General features: G+C 43.6%; 1 protein-coding gene across 2 annotated transcripts in view; it reads left to right on the forward strand.

Annotated features, from left to right (window-relative positions):
* The window catches only part of TM7SF2 (transmembrane 7 superfamily member 2), a 109,230-nt gene extending 92,247 nt beyond the window's left edge, over nucleotides 1-16,983 (forward strand). For both annotated transcript variants that reach the window (XM_085625461.1, XM_085625462.1), the window contains exons 8-11: nucleotides 2,747-2,915; nucleotides 5,683-5,763; nucleotides 13,887-14,009; nucleotides 16,174-16,983. In XM_085625461.1, the coding sequence (XP_085481587.1) occupies nucleotides 2,747-2,915; nucleotides 5,683-5,763; nucleotides 13,887-14,009; nucleotides 16,174-16,334 (534 nt within the window). In that variant the 3' untranslated portion in view covers nucleotides 16,335-16,983. The remainder of the gene's footprint in view (nucleotides 1-2,746; nucleotides 2,916-5,682; nucleotides 5,764-13,886; nucleotides 14,010-16,173) is intronic.
* The last annotated feature ends 736 nt before the right edge of the window (nucleotides 16,984-17,719 follow it).

Consider the following 17,719-nt stretch of genomic DNA (forward strand, 5'->3'; position numbering starts at 1 on the left):
ACAAGGCCCTCTCCAGTTGCAGTCTGCAGACTGACTATCGGGTGCATTAGATCATCTAATCATTCTGTCCACTGACTCATAAACAGTTTTTTATAATTATGCTATTGCGGCTAAGGATGGATAGTGCCTTTATTCATCAAGCCATGCCATGTTCTGTGTGCAGTTTCCTTACATGGTTGAGTGTTACTTTCTTGTATTACTTCTCAACCTGTTTTATAGATAGGTACATTTGCTGATGGTAATTTACTTGTTGGTGCAATTTACCTGAGTGCCATTGTTATCTTCTCCTGTTTTTGTGCTTTTCCTCCAGAATGTCTCCCTCATTTCGCTCCCTTTGCTTCCACTCTTTTAACCTCTTCCTCTCTCTAATTCCTTTTCCAATGCTCTCCATCTGCCCCCTGCTTCCACTGTTTTTCTTTTCATCCTGTGCTCACTACATTTTTATTTTTATGCAATTGATTTCATTGTTATGCATTTACATTGTTTAAAAAAATATGTTTTTGCCCACAAAAGTAGTGCATTTGATGACAGTATGGTGCAAGAGGGGGACGCCATCCATGTACTATTCTAATGCTACTTAATATAGTCATTTTCTAAGGGCATTTAATTTTTCCAGCAAGCAGGTCACAGGCACAGGGAGGTACTCTGAATTTTTCCCATTCATGCTTCTCTTGGTTTTTTTTTTTTCAACAATGAACAGTTCAAGAGAAAAGTCTTAGCTGGAGTTCCTTGTAAGCACATATGGCAGTTAGTGAAGAATTAGAAGGCCTATTTGAATCGGCGTTGACTGGTTAGGAGAAGGAAATGGTACAAAAGGGGGTGGTGATGGACGGAGCATCAGAACCAATCAAACACTCACACCCAGTCAACAGATCTGGGTTTGATCCATCACCGTTCTTTAGCCCACTCTGCCACCCCAGTTCAGACATGGCCATATGCAAATCAGTCTGACCCTGTGCCTCATGGGAACAGTCCAGCCCGAACTGCCAAGCCATGCCTTCCCTGGACCGGAAACAAGCTTCCTAGGACCGGTTTCTGGCATTTCAGCCGTCTTCAGCCAGGCTTGCTTGAATCCAGTGGCAAAGTGAGCAAGGGACTCACGTCTGAGGATACCCTGCCAACTTATGGCGAACAAAGCGGTACAAAAGGGGGTGGTGATGGACGGAGCATCAGAACCAATCAAACACTCACACCCAGTCAACAGATCTGGGTTTGATCCATCACCGTTCTTTAGCCCACTCTGCCACCCCAGTTCAGACATGGCCATATGCAAATCAGTCTGACCCTGTGCCTCATGGGAACAGTCCAGCCCGAACTGGGGTGAGTGCTTGCAATGTTCAACACTCCGTCCATCATTTCCTTTGGTTTTTGCTTTGTTCGCCATAAGTTGGCAGGGTATGCTCAGACGTGAGTCCCTTGCTCACTTTGCCACTGGATTCAAGCAAGCCTGGCTGAAGACGGCTGAAATGCCAGAAACCGGTCCTAGGAAGCTTGTTTCCGGTCCAGGGAAGACATGGCTTGGCAGTTCGGGCTGGACTGGTCCCATGAGGCACAGGGTCAGACTGATTTGCATATGGCCATGTCTGAACTGGGGTGGCTGAGTGGGCTAAAGAATGGTGATGGATTAAACCCAGATCAGTTGACTGGGGGTGAGTGCTTGCAATGTTCAACACTCCGTCCATCATTTCCTTTGGTTTTTGCTTTAGGAGAAGGAAATGCCGGTATCAAAATCATACTGTTATGTTATGTTGTGCAGCACAACAAGTCATCTGTCAGCAACTGGAAGTGATATAAGTGAACGCATTGAATAACTTGTAAAATTCCTTAGCACTGTATTTGGTAAACCGAGACAAGGGATTTAGGCGCAGACAAGTGTTATAATGCACAACACAACACTGGATCGTTTTATGATTTGATCAATGCAGCTAAAGCGAAAATTATTCTTTATTTTGGTTTGATTTTGTTTGTACTATAGATAGTGTCCTCCAGATGAAGTACCGGAGAGGTCCGAAATGCATAGGGGTATAAGGGAAACTGAGACATTTGACAAATTGTCATGACAAGTGGATTATGAGCGATCGATCATGAATAATATTGAAACATGAACTTGTGGGATTAGCATGAATGAATTGTGGTTGTTTACCAAGAAATGAAATACAATGGGTAGGAAATCAATAAAACCATATAGATTTTCTCATTGATTTTTTACATTGGTTTATAGTTTGAGTTGAGCCACTTTTTTGGAGTGCCGATTGCCAGTGAACCTTCGGACTCTGCTCATCAGAATACAACAAACAAATTATTAGATGTACTGGCTTTTGGATTTACATGTTCATTGAGTTATAGGACTGGTAAACTAACATAATCTTTGCTCAGGCACCACCCTAGTGGAATATCATGTGTGTGAACTAACACAACTAATATTTGTATTTTGAAATTTGATTTTTATCAATGGAGTAATCCATAAACATTGTGACTTCTTTACATTTATAGATGAGCGCATTTTCACTTCAGCATTTTAACACCTTTGTAATATTAATGCTAGTCACATATCAATGACAAAAAATATAAGAATGCATGTAAGGGTTTGCCTGCCAATCGACATCCCTCCTAACACAACTGTTGCAATAAAATGTGTAGGATTCTTGCTGCATTCCACAACTACATACAGATTAACCATATCAAGAATTTACCTCAAACTCCACAAAAGGTGGAAAATGTAATAGCATTTCTCCTTCCTCAACAGGAGGCCATCCTAACTACGATGGACATTGTCAATGACGGATTTGGCTTCATGCTAGCCTTTGGGGACCTCACATGGGTGCCCTTCACATATAGCCTGCAGGCCTACTTTCTGGTCAACCATCCATGTGAGCTGTCAACTGCTGCAGCTGTCGGGATCATCTGTCTCAATGGTAAATGACACTCTGCATCACCAATAAAATAATAACCACTTTTCTTTTCGAAGGACCAGCTGTTGAGAAAATATTTGAAAGATCTGACATGCTTTCTCTACCAACAAGAAATAACAATTAAGGCCAGAAGCTAATTTACCACATTTTTATGAACAGAATTTCTGATGGATAGTCCTAATCGCAGATGCCAGACTGGATCTGGAAAACTCAGAAGCAGTGCTCCTAACTTCCGGACGTCTGTTCATTTCTTTCCTTGCCTTCAGACATGGATCCAGAGCTCAACTTCTCTTTTTCTTCACTCTGTGAAAAGATTTTCTTCCGAGCTTTTTCCAGTGTGCAAGGGATGTCAGCCCCTAAAATGACTGGGATAAAATCTTGTAGGGAGATTCACAAGCAGATGCCTCTGACAGATCCCCATGAGGTGTGCATCTGGTGCTCGGGGTCATCACATGACGCCAACGCCTATGACGACTGTGCCCAGATGAATACCAAAACCATTAAAGAGTGTGAAGCTCAATGTGGCAGAACATTAGAAGGTTCGGCGCTGGTCCCGTTCTAGGTCAAAGTCTGAAGCGAAGACCGACTCCCGCTTTAGCTCCTGAAGTTGTTCCTGAGACAGATTTTCCTCATGGTTGAAGTCTGCAGGTAAGTGATCAAAAAAAGCACAAGGATTCTAGATAAGACTCTGCTCTTTCTCGCCACTCTCATTCTCCAGAAAAGGTGCGAGGGCACACCGTGTCTCCTGGTCATGCTCCCGTTCCCCCTAAGGAGCTGATTCCATCCTTGTTGATTACACCCGAGTTCCCAGGTCCATCAGCGACCTCGCAGCAGGTCAAACTTCCGAGAGGCCAGGCTGCAGAATGTTGGCACACTTCAAGCTCCTTCTGGCGCACCTTCTGGTCGCAAAGATCGACAGGGAATCCCAGTCGGGTCACCACTGGTGCCATTTGGGTTACTTGAGCCTGTTTTGAGTTCTGTATCGGCATTGAGAGTGGCACTGAAATCCACACTAGTCTCTGGTGTGTTGACACCCGCACCAACACCACTGACGACGGAGAAAGAACCACAACCCATTGTGGTGTCCGACTCCGAGCTAGAGCCATTTCGACCATCTCTAGGGCTTTCACTATCTTGATGTGCTGCGACCTCTTTTGAGTCTATCTGAGTCAGACTCCATTTCATTGTCACACATCCTTACACAAACATTACACCAACTTTTCGACTCCGACTCAGACCAGAGCAATGTTATGAAGATTACAGTTGTGGGGATGTGGAAGAGTTTGCCTCACTTTATGATGACAACTGGTACATGGGCCTACAGGATGCTAATGAGCTGAATACCTCGACCAATACTGAGTCGGTTTCCTCTCCTGACCACCAACAGAGGAAAGCATTTATTTTGCTACAGAGATCAGGATTGCTGCTTAGGTACTGGACTGCCATTTTCCAACTATGGACGTAAAAACGAATGTCCTCCCTGGTCCTTCTATCTGGCAGCTCTTGGGTAATGTAAATAATTTAAAACAAAATTAGCAGAAAAACACTTTTAGGTTTATTTAGCTTGCCTATGTAGCCACAGGAGTGCACCACTGCGAGATGGCGAGTTGAAGTGATATTCTTGAATGCATGTAAAACAATAAGTTATGGGCCATAGTGAGCCATAACACAACCATCTATTTCTCTAGAGTGAAGCAGCAATTGTAAACCTGAAAACAGAGTTGCTGAGTAGCAGTTCTATGACAATCCCTTTTTGAGGCTTATACATATCCATCAACAGTCCTGTTCATTACCAGAACCCAGGTGTCTTCGGCACCAAGAGGACAAAGGAAGCAGAAACAGGATATTTTAGTTTCGACAGGGATGCCATACTATATGATCTGAAGCATTAAACATCGGGATGCACTAAAAGGTAGCTGATCCTGAAGGAAGGTTTTAGAATATCTGTCTATATTATCCCACACTTAAAAACTGTAAAAAAACAAAAAATAGGTACAGCAGCCTAGAGTTTTCTTAGCAGCTGCCCACTGTGCCACACAGTGCCAGTGTTGCTGAATATCAAGACTACCCAGTCCCAATTCCACTTATGCCACTTAATAATAAAATATATTTCCGTCCAGCTTTCAGTAAATTCTTCTGCCTCTGTGGCTTAACTGATGTAGCAACATGAACCCCTGATTTCGCAAGTATGATTTTTAATGTTCCAGTCACTTTCTGCTCATACACTTTTATTTTATAGGTTTTTGGAGGATAATTTCAGAATGACCAATTCCTTTTCCTAACAGATTAAAGGAATTATTTGCTAGAATAATGCAGTGTCAAACATGTAATTTCTTCATAAGCATTGATGTGCATACAACAGGATCGCCGTACCTTGGCTTCAGGCATGATATGCAGCAATCACTGGATTCTTCGCAAACATGTTTTGAGGTAGAGAAGACAGTAAACTGAGAAAAAGGGGCTATAACATGCCTACTGTAGTCGCTGTACAAATACAGACCGGGATGAAAGTGTTGGTTGAAGCTGAAGTTCAGACTTATTTGAAGGTTTTAAACCAAAAACCTAAATACCACCAGAAAACCAAGGGACGATTAATAATGAAACGGAAGTAGACATCGTGATCTGTTCCGTATGAAGTGCTTATGAAGAAACAGATATGTACCGTTGTGACATATCGCATAGAATTTCTTCGGTCACCAATGATCTTGTGTGTGTGTATTTTCTTAGACACGCTAACACCAATAAGCAAATTCCTTTTCATTTCTCCCAGCATTAGGTTACATCATCTTCCGTGGAGCTAACTCGCAGAAAAACACGTTCCGGAGAAACCCGAATGATCCCAGGGTGGCTGGTGAGTACTTCAATGTATTTCCTGATGGAAACATCAAAACTCTATTTTTGTTTAGCATGCATGAATAATGATATGGGAATTTAAACTCATTGAGGAAATAAATTGTGTCCCGACTTGCATGCACTATCCAAGAGCTGGAAACGTGTACAATCCACTGCAATAGGATGCACCAATATTAAGAAATATCAGTGATACAGGAGATTTTTCTTGCATTATACAAAGCCTCTTGCCCCTTTACTTACTACCTGTAATTAACAGTCCTTCCTTGTTTGCTTGTTAAATGTATAATTTCTTCAAATACCATGAATGTCTTTTTGACCTCACTTCTGTTTGTCCGGGCCTGTCTGCTTTGCATTGGTCTGAGTCCAGAAACCTGACATTAAAATAATAATAATCGAAATTCACTAATACCACAAACTTAGAACTCAAGTCTTACTGTGTTTATTAGTAGTGTGTATTTTGAAGTGTTGATTTTTTGTGCTGTTTCTGTGGAATACCTATGAATTATGTCTGCATAAAAACTCTAGGGTAGATTTACTATTTTTGCATGCAACTCAGCCTAGCAACCAAGTTGCTGTGCTGCATTACATGAGAGCAGAACAGCACCATATTCACTAAGATATAGCGCTGTATCCCTCGCCCCATACGCTGGCTCATTATAGGCTTCCTTGCACCACACACACACCCTTGGACTGAGGTGCCAGGGTGTGGGCGTGATGTCTAGCATAGGTTTTATATTGAGAGGTCGCCCTTCCTGTAATAAAATAATATGCTTACACGTAGTTTCAAATTTTTCAAGTTTGTATATGTGAACTGTAGTATTATACACATGTAAAGTTGGAGAAATACCTTTTCTCCAACTTAATGTCGGTCTCGAGGAGGTGTTAATTTTTTTACATAAATCCATGTCTGGCTTTTTTAATAGATAAGTCTTTGCATCAAAATCCCTGAGTGGTTGCATGAGAATGTCCATGTTCCACTCGAGGTACTTTACTTAAGGGCTGCTTTCCAGCAAAAACCCAGTTCATCACTTTGCGACTGTTTCTACGAACTCGGCGCAAAATGTTAATAAATCTGCCCCAGAGTTTTGTAGAACAATGGATAATAATGGATGCCACCTTTGTTTTGAAATAGCTTCTTACCTGTGCAGCCCTGAGCAGCTTCCCTTTCTCATTACAATTTGGCCTGTGATACCTTGATTGTTGGACTGGCCAACAATTACCACGTTTTTAAGTATCAGTAATGTTGTTTGACAGGAATAGCTGTCCCAGCAGAAGAATAAAGAGATATGTCCTGTAACTGATATCTCCAAATGCAAGTCTTATTTTGAGAAGTACTGGTAGGTTGGTGATCTGAGAAGAACTGGTTATACCTTCACATCATGGGGAAGCCAGAGCCAGCTGGAGATTGTGTCAGATTTGCACTTTTAGAATAATTAGGAAAAAGGGCTTTTCACTAGAACTTTGTTTAATCGACCATGTGAGTCTGCCACCCATTTGACAATTACAGGGCAAGACCTTAAACGATTTGTGAGAACCTACCCTTGTAGACGGCTGTCCTAGAATTAGAGAGCGTGCTAACGCAAGACAAAATAACAATTGCAATTATGCAGCTACCTTTAGGAAGGACCTTGGGCCTAATGTGCTTCTGGCTGAAATTTGTAAAAGACTGTCAGGAAAGATAGCGGGCCCACTGCATGATATGCATACAGCAGCGTATCAAGAAGGGGAGCTACCGAGAGACATGTGCACAGCCACCATTTTATTTATTCAGAAAGCAGGCAAGCCTTGGGATAGATGGGACTCTTAGACCAGTATCCCTTCTTAATGCAGACACAAAAGTGTTGGTGAAGGCTTTGACAAACAGACTACATGGTGATCTGGTGCACCCAGACCAGAATGGGTTTATACCACGTAGGTCGACTAAACTCAATCTCTAACACCTACCTATATAATAACATTGCAATAGCTGACAAATTAGCGATCCTTCTGGCAATCGCGCCCCTGGACGCGAATAAGACATTCAGTTTGATAGAGTAGCCATTTCTGTTTGCCATTATGAAGAGAAAATGAGATTCATAACCAAATTTCTGAAATGAATATGACTCTTTTATATAAACCCTAGAGCCCGACTTAAGGTGAATGGAATCCTGTCCTGGCACTTCCCAATCCAAAAGGGCACGAGACAAGGATGCCTCCTATCACCAATTTTAATCACCATAAACGAAGAAGCCCTAGCAGAACAGATACAGGTTAATGCCAATATATTGAGATGGCATTGGAGTGAATCATGGAAAGACTGATATTTTGCTGTGTATCGTGGAACCAGAGGCCTAACTGGAATATTTTGGGGAGGAATTCAATATCTATGGAGCATACTTTGGTCTGGGGATATATTGGGAGAAATCTCTGATCTCCGGTGGGTGGCTGGTTGGCCGGAGACAAGTTGCCTTTGCCTCTGAAGGTGGAAACTCAACACTTTACCGCACAAGGACAACCTGTTCCCACTCCTACAGAGACTTGCGAGGGATATAAGACTCTGGAGTTCCCTGCCGTTTTTTCTTATTGGTAAAGCAGCACAATTCAAAATGATAGCACTACCCAGATGTACCCACATATTGTAAAATAGTCCAAATGCCATCCATAATGCTTTCTTCCAGTCAACAAACAGACTCCTGTGGTCACTCTCGAGCTGGATGGCCTGGCACGAATTGCCCTCTTACACTGCAAAGATCGGTGTATGAGGAGGGGCATGGCACTACAGAAAATCTGTAGGTACTATAAGGCAGCACAGGTATACATAGTGAACAGGTGGGCGTATGCCCTCTTGAGGATCCAGCATATATATTGGACTGGGAGAGATTGGTACAGAAAGGATACCAGTTTTATCAATGGTGGACGAACCCAACGATGTGTGTTACGATCACTGTAAGACATTATTTGGGAATCCACTAGGTAAGTTAAAAGACCCCTCACACACCAACCTGGTTGGTGTCATGCTTCATCATTGGGGTCCCAACCGGGTGGCCGAATGCCCCCCGGTTGTGCTACGACGCCTGACTACAGCGAGCTGGGGTGGTGCAAGAGTGTGATGTCGTGAAGATTAAAAATATCTCTGAGAGTCCTTGCCGTTGGGAGTTTATTGCTGGCGGCTCAGGATATAATAAAAACAAGATATGTGATGCAACTACGAAAGAAATTATTATCTAATAGTTGTTAGTGTTGTAGGTCTACATGTTTCAACTCTCATGGAGAAGTATGGCGCTTTCGTCAGGACCAGTGAGATGAGTGAGTGGCAAAGTGAAAAGTATCACGTGATAAGTGAAAAAGTTAAAAAGGTTGTTTACCTACACACTCGCTAAGGTGTGTGGACCCAGTGTCTGCGAACTTGCGGACACCGCAGCTAAAAAGACCTGTGGGAGGAAAAAGACAGCACAAGAACATGTATAAAACTGACCCATGGGTGCCGAATATATCAGCAACTATAAAATGCAATCTTAGGTGCTGTGATGGAACAAACCTATCTGTAAGAGGATCGTACCTGTGGCAACACACAAACTGTGATAGTGTTGCATGCTGCTAAGCGTATGGTTTGTCGAGGGCAAATCAATTAAAGGTGCTAGGAAGACGCAAGCCTCTCTGTTAACTTTATAAACCAAGTGGTTGCAATCAAGACAAGACAAACAGTGAAAACAGATGGTGGTGCAATCTTTGCACGTAAGATGCCTAGTGAGTGAGAGGCATCAGTCGAGTAGGTAGTAGTACCGTGAGGCCTCAGAATGATAATAATAGAGGTGTGTCACAGTGAGAAACCCAGTGAGCGCATTAAGGTCAGGGCTGGCTGGGGCCATGAGGCAGAGCGCGTTGCTAACTAAGTCTGGGTTTGTGATATTAAAAGAAGGGGAGGGGGGTTGCTATGCCCCTGTGTGCAGCGCTAAGGAAGAGGAGAGAGTAAAATAATTACACTATGGCTGAGTGAGATCGCTGCTCAGGATACGGGAGGAGTGCGCTCCTCACGCAAATTCTGTGAGGAGAAAAGTAACGAGCATGAGAGGCACAGCGTGGAAAGCCTTTGCAATCCACAGAAAAAGGCGCGCGTCACCTTACTTGATCGAAGAGCTGCACCCGCCTGGCACATATTGGGGTCTCCCGTGGTCCCGGATGGTGTGGGACCCGTTGTGGAGGGAGGTTAAGTAGTACTGAGCTCCATAAGGTATGTGCAGGCTGGCCGGTGGGCGTGGGTGGGGAAGCGGTGACCGCGCATTGCAGAGGAGAAGTGTTGGCCTTTCGCGCATGCGTGAATAAGTCACGTGCGCATTAGAGATGGAAGAGTGTGCCGCGCATGTGTGGGTGGTAGAGTGTCCACCCTACACCCCCGCGTGCGCAGTGAGATATGCAGAGCAAAAATGGCAAGTGGCCAATAAAAGGAGAATGTGCGAAACGGAAAATCTTGAACACAGGCAACCTTAGTTGGGAACCTCCCCTCCTCTCGAACAAAAGAGCCAAATCCATCAAGGACACCATTGTATCTACCAGACCCACTCTCCCTCCCAGACCTATGAACACTGTCCTAAATTCCTGGGGCCTGCCAAGCATTAAAGGACATTTTCCTTGCGGCAGCTGCAGCGTCTGCCACATCACTGAGACGACCAAACACCTCAACTTAGAACCTGGAAAAACATGGGAACTACGCAAGCACACCAACTGTAACACAGAACATGATGTGTACCGGATCATTTGCCCATGTAACCTCATCTACATCGGTATGACCACCCGCAAAATTAAAACCAGGATCTGTGAACACCGCAGCACGATACGCTGCAAGAAAAACACCACAAAAATGACTAACCACTTTCTGGAAAAAGGCCATACGACCAATGACATGAGATGGGTCGTCCTGGAAGCTTTAGACCATAACCTACCCAACATCCAGAACCGCCTCTTGGAACAAGAACAGAGGTGGATATATCGTCTGTCCAGCCATATCACCGGCTTAAACGATAATATCCCCTGGAATAGTCTCAGAAAATCCTAATTTTGCCCTTTATTTATTTATCCGGCTTATTTGCAGTCTTTAACCATTGGTCTCTACACACGCATCTGCACCGGTCCTCCTTATGCCCAGCGGTCCGTTTCGCACATTTTCCTTTTATTGGCCACTTGCCATTTTTGCTCTGCATATCTCACTGTGCACGCGCGTGTGTAGGGTGGACACTCTACCTCCCACACATGCGCAGCACACTCTTCCATCTCTAATGCGCACGTGACTTATTCACGCATGCGCGAAAGGCCAACACTTCTCCTCTGCACATGCGCGGTCACCGCTTCCCCGCTCACGCCCACCGGCCAGCCTGCACGTACCTTATGGAGCTCAGTACTACTTAACCTCCCTCCACAACGGGTCCAACACCATCCAGGACCATGGGAGAGCCCAATAGGTGCCAGGCGGGTGCAGCTCTTCGATCAAGTAAGGTGACGCGCGCCTTTTTCTGTGGATTGCACAGGCTTTCCATGCTGTGCCTCTCATGCTCGTTACTTTTCTCCTCACAGAATTTGCGTGAGGAGCGCACTCCTCCCGTATCCTGAGCAGCGATCTCACTCAGCTATAGTGTAATTATTTTACTCTCTCCTCTTCCTTAGTGCTGTGCACAGGGGCATAGCAATCCCCCTCCCCTTCTTTTAATATCACAAACCCAGACTTAGTTAGCAACGCGCTCTGCCTCACGGCCCCAGCCAGCCCTGACCTTAATGCGCTCACTGGGTTTCTCACTGTGACACACCTCTATTATAATCATTCTGAGGCCTCACGGTACTACTACCTACTCGCCTGATGCCTCTCACTCACTAGGCATCTTACGTGCAAAGATTGCACCACCAACTGTTTTCACTGTTTGTCTTGTCTTGATTGCAACCACTTGGTTTATAAAGTTAACAGAAAGGCTTGCGTCTTCCTAGCACCTTTAATTGATTTGCCCTCGACAAACCATACGCTTAGCAGCATGCAACACTATCACAGTTTGTGTGTTGCCACAGGTACGATCCTCTTACAGATAGGTTTGTTCCATCACAGCACCTAAGATTGCATTTTATAGTTGCTGATATATTCGGCACCCATGAGTCAGTTTTATACATGTTCTTGTGCTGTCTTTTTCCTCCCACAGGTCTTTTTCGCTGCGGTGTCCGCAAGTTCGCAGACACTGGGTCCACACACCTTAGCGAGTGTGTAGGTAAACAACCTTTTTAACTTTTTCACTTATCACGTGGCACTTTTCACTTTGCCACTCACTCATCTCACTGGTCCTGACGAAAGCTCCATACTTCTCCATGAGAGCTGAAACATGTAGACCTACAACACTAACAACTATTAGATAATAATTTCTTTCATAGTTGCATCACATATCTTGTTTTTATTATATCCTGAGCCGCCAGCAATTAACTCCCAACGGCAAGGACTCTCAGAGATATTTTTAATCTTCACGACATCACACTCTTGCACCACCCCAGTTCGCTGTAGTCAGGCGTCGTAGCACAACCGGGGGGCATTCGGCCACCCGGTTGGGACCCCAATGATGAAGCATGACACCAACCAGGTTGGTGTGTAAGGGGTCTTTTAACTTACCTAGTGGGTTCCCAAACACTGTCTTACAGTGATCGTACCACACATCGTTGGGTTCGTCCACCGTTGATAAAACTGACACAAGAACAGGGGATACGGACGCACCCCACTCTTCCCTAGCTCTCTCGTTGTTCTCTACACAGAAAGGATACCACCATATACTATACGGAGGGCAGACGCTGCCGGATGCCCCGCTGGCTATGATTTCAGTAGCATCTACTTGGTGCAAATTGACTACAGAAATGGTATGGGAAAAGAGATTTACATCTAAAACTTGCCTGTGGGTGGGCACGAGACTACACCTGGTACCAAATCTCCCAGGCTTTAAACAATAGGATCCGATCTGACACACCGTACTAAAAGATGTAAGGGACGCAAATGGAATAGTACCATTCACCCACTTACATGCTGAATACGATATGGCTGACACATAAATATTTAAATATTTGCAACTAAGAAACGTCCTGCATGTCAAGATCCCCAAGGGGGAAGAGACAAAGGAGTACCCCCAACTGGAATATAGACTATAGGACGGGCATATGACCAAAAGAGCTATCTCCCTTACTTACGCTATGCTAATGAGTAATACACAGAGAGCGTTGGCACAGCCGAGGAAAAGATGGCAGAGGGATGTAAGTCAGCTGGAGGATGACGACTGGGGGAGACTCATTAAAATGTCCAAGGGAAGTAGCCATTAAAGCCATTACAATTAAAAATCCTGCACATAATTTACTACACCGGCGTACTCCTACATTGACTAGGCAGAGCCCAAGGTGGCCTATGCCTCAGTCACTGTGGTAAACAAGGTTCGTTCATTCATACTTTGTGTAAATACCCGAAAATATGACCCTTCTGGGCGGGAGCGGCACATACCTTAGGGGAAGCCACAGGGTTGCCTATAGCATTGACAGCACCAACGGCATTGTTGGGTATTTGGACAGACTCTGATGCAACATACTACAATAAACTGCTGATTAATCTAGGATATATGGTAGAGAAGAGAGGATCTGCTCCGAAATGAGGTAGCACAACCTGTCCAAAACTACAAGAATGGGTGGAGGGAATGGAATTGTGCAGATAAAAGTTGATATATGAGGTTAGAGGTACCCAAAAATACAACAGAGTATAGGGAGAATGGGCTACTGGGGACCTAGATTATTATGTCTAATGTTGGACAGACAAGACCCGGATAGAGCCCGGGGGTGAAGGGAAGACACTCAGCCCTAAGTGCATTAGACTGAGGCATCACTCGGACTTGGAGGGACATTGCCCCATCATCCTGGACTTGTAGGTGGCAGCTGGAGGTGATGGTGGAGGGGTGGGAAGGAGATATGAGGGCAAGTGTAACTCTGTGGCAATTGCTTCATTTAACATTTTGTTTGATAACTTCGAATTATAAATTAAATGAAATGTTTAAAAAAACTAACGCATTAGATTGTCATAGCTTGGTAGAAATAATTAGACACTACTAAAGTTTGCATGACTGTCTCCTCTCATTTTACTCACAGGACTCGAGACCATTCCAACTGCGACAGGGAAGCGCCTTCTTGTGTCGGGCTGGTGGGGCATTGTTCGGCACCCAAACTACTTGGGGGATCTTATCATGGCACTCGCCTGGTCCCTGCCCTGTGGTGAGTTCTCAAAAGAGTGTGACTCCACTGCCTGAGGTTTACAACAACATATCTGTAAGAAAGGGCACCGATGCATAAATGCAATGATATTTGTACTGGTATTTACAATACATTCCCATCCAATATGACCACAGTAAACCTAATTTCCTCCTCCCAGGAAGGCTTTCAAAGCTTTACTGGCACAACACATCTAAAACCGATACCGTAGTACATAATGAAATTCTTAGAGATGCATTTTAGTGTCTCATATCAATGCAATAGGAGCAAAAATCAAGGGTAAGGCATGGCAAACTGGCTTAAGCAGTACATCTGTAGACCGAGAAACAGAAATAATATAGTGACAAGCATATGTACATACTGCTCTAGAGGTTACAGCGTCTATTACAAATACAGAAGAAACTCACTGGTCACAATTCAGCAGAACACTTTTACTGCTGAACACCTAGACAATAACCAATAACCACTGAACTAACCACTAAGCTTACGTTTTGGAATAACATTCTACCTGCTCTAAAGTACTTCAGCGTCATTTCTAAAATAGTAAGCACTACTTAAATGCAATTAAATAAAATATTTATGCAAGTGACCCACTGAAGTGACTTTGGATTCTTCAAGTTGTAACCAGAAGTAGCCAAAATCAGATGAAGGATGGCTTAAAACTAAGGAGGCTACTGCAATTAAGATCTTCACTGAACCTTGATTCTCAAATGAGACTAGCTACCAGGGGTGGCTCCTCCTCTAAGGCGGAGGATCGTCGCCCCACAAGAAAAATAAAATGATAACGCCATGTACTAACATTTTATTTTTCCCTAGCGGCTCTGTAGATGCAAGACAGGGCTGCCCACAGAGCAGGGGAGGAGTGGTAGGCACTGTCCAAGTGCGCATGATGGATTGGCTGGCCATCTTGGGCCGGCCAAACAGTCATGTGCACTTTGTATGTTCTCCACCAGCTGTAATGCACAGCCTGGGTGGAGAACATGCACAGGCATTGTTATTGGCTAGAGGAGTCTAGAAGCCTGGGTGCTTCCTGCTCATGAGTTGTGGCAAAAAGGATGGAGGAGAGGCAGCTGCGGGTAAGGTAAGTTTAAAATTTATTTTTCCCCCTTTTTTCTAATGAAAAAAACACTTACATTAGCAAGTGAAAATTTGACTTCAGCAGAAGACAAATTCTAAAACTCGGGACTGCAGCTCGAGCAGAAAAACACACACCAAAAACACAGCACAAGTATGGCAAAGTGTGACACAGCTAGACTAAAGGAACCTGCTTCAATCAAAACAAAGGTTACGTGGAGGTTTCGGGAACAAGGGGAAGGATGATAACCAGTTGTGACAAGCAAGGCAGGCATAAATAGAAAGCTACAAAAAAGGATGAAGACCGGATAGACTCGGACATGCAGATAACATGGGAGGCCAAATGCCTTCCAACATTAAGGACACAATGTTGAAAGCTACAGAAGAACAAAAACACGACAAGACAGAAATAACCAGGAAAAGGACAATATGCCAGGCAGTATTTGATCAATGGAGACAAATACATAGAAACTGAAATCTTCAGTAGAAAGCAGTTTCAAAATTGTAATGTTGAGTTGATTGGTAGTAGCCAACATCTGCAGAGTGTGGGATGTTATCTCTAGAACAAAGCATCCAGTAAAGCAAAGATAGTCAGAGTCATGGATAAAGTAATTTTTTACAGAGGTTTGTTTAAAGCCAAAATGCATCTAACACCACATAACCCAGCAAGTCCCAGATCAGGATCTGATTTCAAACATAGAAGAGAAAAGCTTACTTTTATACAGGCAAATAATGTGTTTGAAAATAGAATTTCTGTGAGAGTATGGAAAATCTCCAGTGGTTCTTGGCATCATGGTGGCTGAGAGAAATCAGCTCATTTATATATTTAGGGAAGAAAAATGTGGTGAAGGCCAAAATAATGTACTCCAGATTAGGAATATGTAAGCCACTTATCATAGGAGTTTCCATTACTCTAGTTTAGAAACCTATTTTTCTTTGCTACTAATTGTCACTGTGTCTCACTTTCTGTCTGTTCATTTTGACACTATATTGTGTTTTTACATAAAGGACTGAGCATACAAGTTGCTTTGTGAATTAATCAGGAGGCACTTTTAAGTACTGGGCTTCTTACATCAATGTTTTTACGCTGCAGGTCTAACACACATACTGCCTTACTTCTACGTCTTATACTTTACGGTGCTGCTGGTCCACCGTGAGGCTCGGGATGAGCACCAGTGCATGCGGAAGTACGGGCTTGCCTGGCAGGAATACTGTCGACGTGTGCCCTACAGAATCTTCCCTTACATCTACTGAAGCAGTCCTGGTCGAGGAGGACGGGTCTTGTGCTGGAGCCCACCGTACTTAGAAGAGCAGCTGCTGGTACAGGTGCACACAGCCAGGTTTTGCACTGCAGACTCTACAGCTGACCTTGGGCATACAAAGCGATCCTGGTGGTAAATGGGCAGTGCTGTTGAGTTTGGCCCAGTTACTTATGGGAAGACGATTATTTATTCTTTTCTCAAGCAATGACCTCACATTTATCTTTTAGGATGAGAGTGTAACATTGCTAATAAATTCCAGCGTGCCAGGATAAAATGGTCATCCAATTATGAAAAGTCACATTGAAGACTGCTGAAATTTCTAGCAATTTGACTTGTGAAGTTGTGCACAGCATCTTTACCTAGTGGTGAAGGATATGGGGCTGTGTTCTTTTAATCAAAGTGTGAATTGTGGAGCATTCACTGCAATAGACCATAGCTGCTTACTGGCATTGGAACGTCCTGTTAATCTGTGTTCAAGGCAACATCAACTACACTTTCTGTGGGACCCCTCCAAATGTCCACCCTCTAATTTTTCACCATACTTTCTTCTGATACAAGTGTTCCGCAAAAAACATTGTTTTTGTCATCTGCATAAGGGTATGTAAAATCCCATATCAAATAAATCTTATCAGTGTTTTTCAGAAGTGCTGGAGACCTTTATCTAGAAGCACAAAAATGCATAATCTCGTAGGACTGTCTCTTTAAGAGAGAGTGGGAGATTTAAACATAAGCATGTTTTATCTGTTTGTATCTCTCCTTTCAATGATCTAGCACTTGGATGGATGCAAAGGTAATGGGGGAAGCGGAAGTGAGAACACAACTTCCTTTTTCTCTCATAGGGTCTAGAGAGGAGAGGAAAGACACAAAATGTTGATTTACCTGTTCCAGGCACTATAGAGTGGCAGGGATTACTGAGAAAATGTATTACACTGGCACTACTCCCAGCAAGCTTGCTTCTTTTGAACTCAAACTTTATTGATATAAACATTAACAGTTTGGAAGTATGAGGTTATCCGTAGGAAATGCTGACTAATGTGGTAATGGGTACAATTCTGTTGATTTGAAGCTAAATCTGACATATTGCTTTAATAGACAACGCCTTTTTTCTTTAAATCGTCAGGTGCTAGGGACCCGGAATTTGAAAAATATTTTTGTAGTACTAAACCGTTGTGTCTTGCAAATTCCAAGAGCTTCTGACCGCATAAAAATGGCTTGTCATGTACTAAACTGTTTTTCATACTTGCAAAAAAGGATTATGCTCATTATGATTCATTTACAGAAAGGGCGTTACAGGAGCATCCCCACCTAATCTTGAGCCACAATGAAAAGTATCAGGTCTTTGAAACTGCAAAAATAGTTGTAATCCATTGTTCACAT

This window comes from Triturus cristatus, chromosome 9 (genome assembly GCF_964204655.1).
Source record: "Triturus cristatus chromosome 9, aTriCri1.1, whole genome shotgun sequence".
NCBI lineage: Eukaryota > Metazoa > Chordata > Amphibia > Caudata > Salamandridae > Triturus > Triturus cristatus.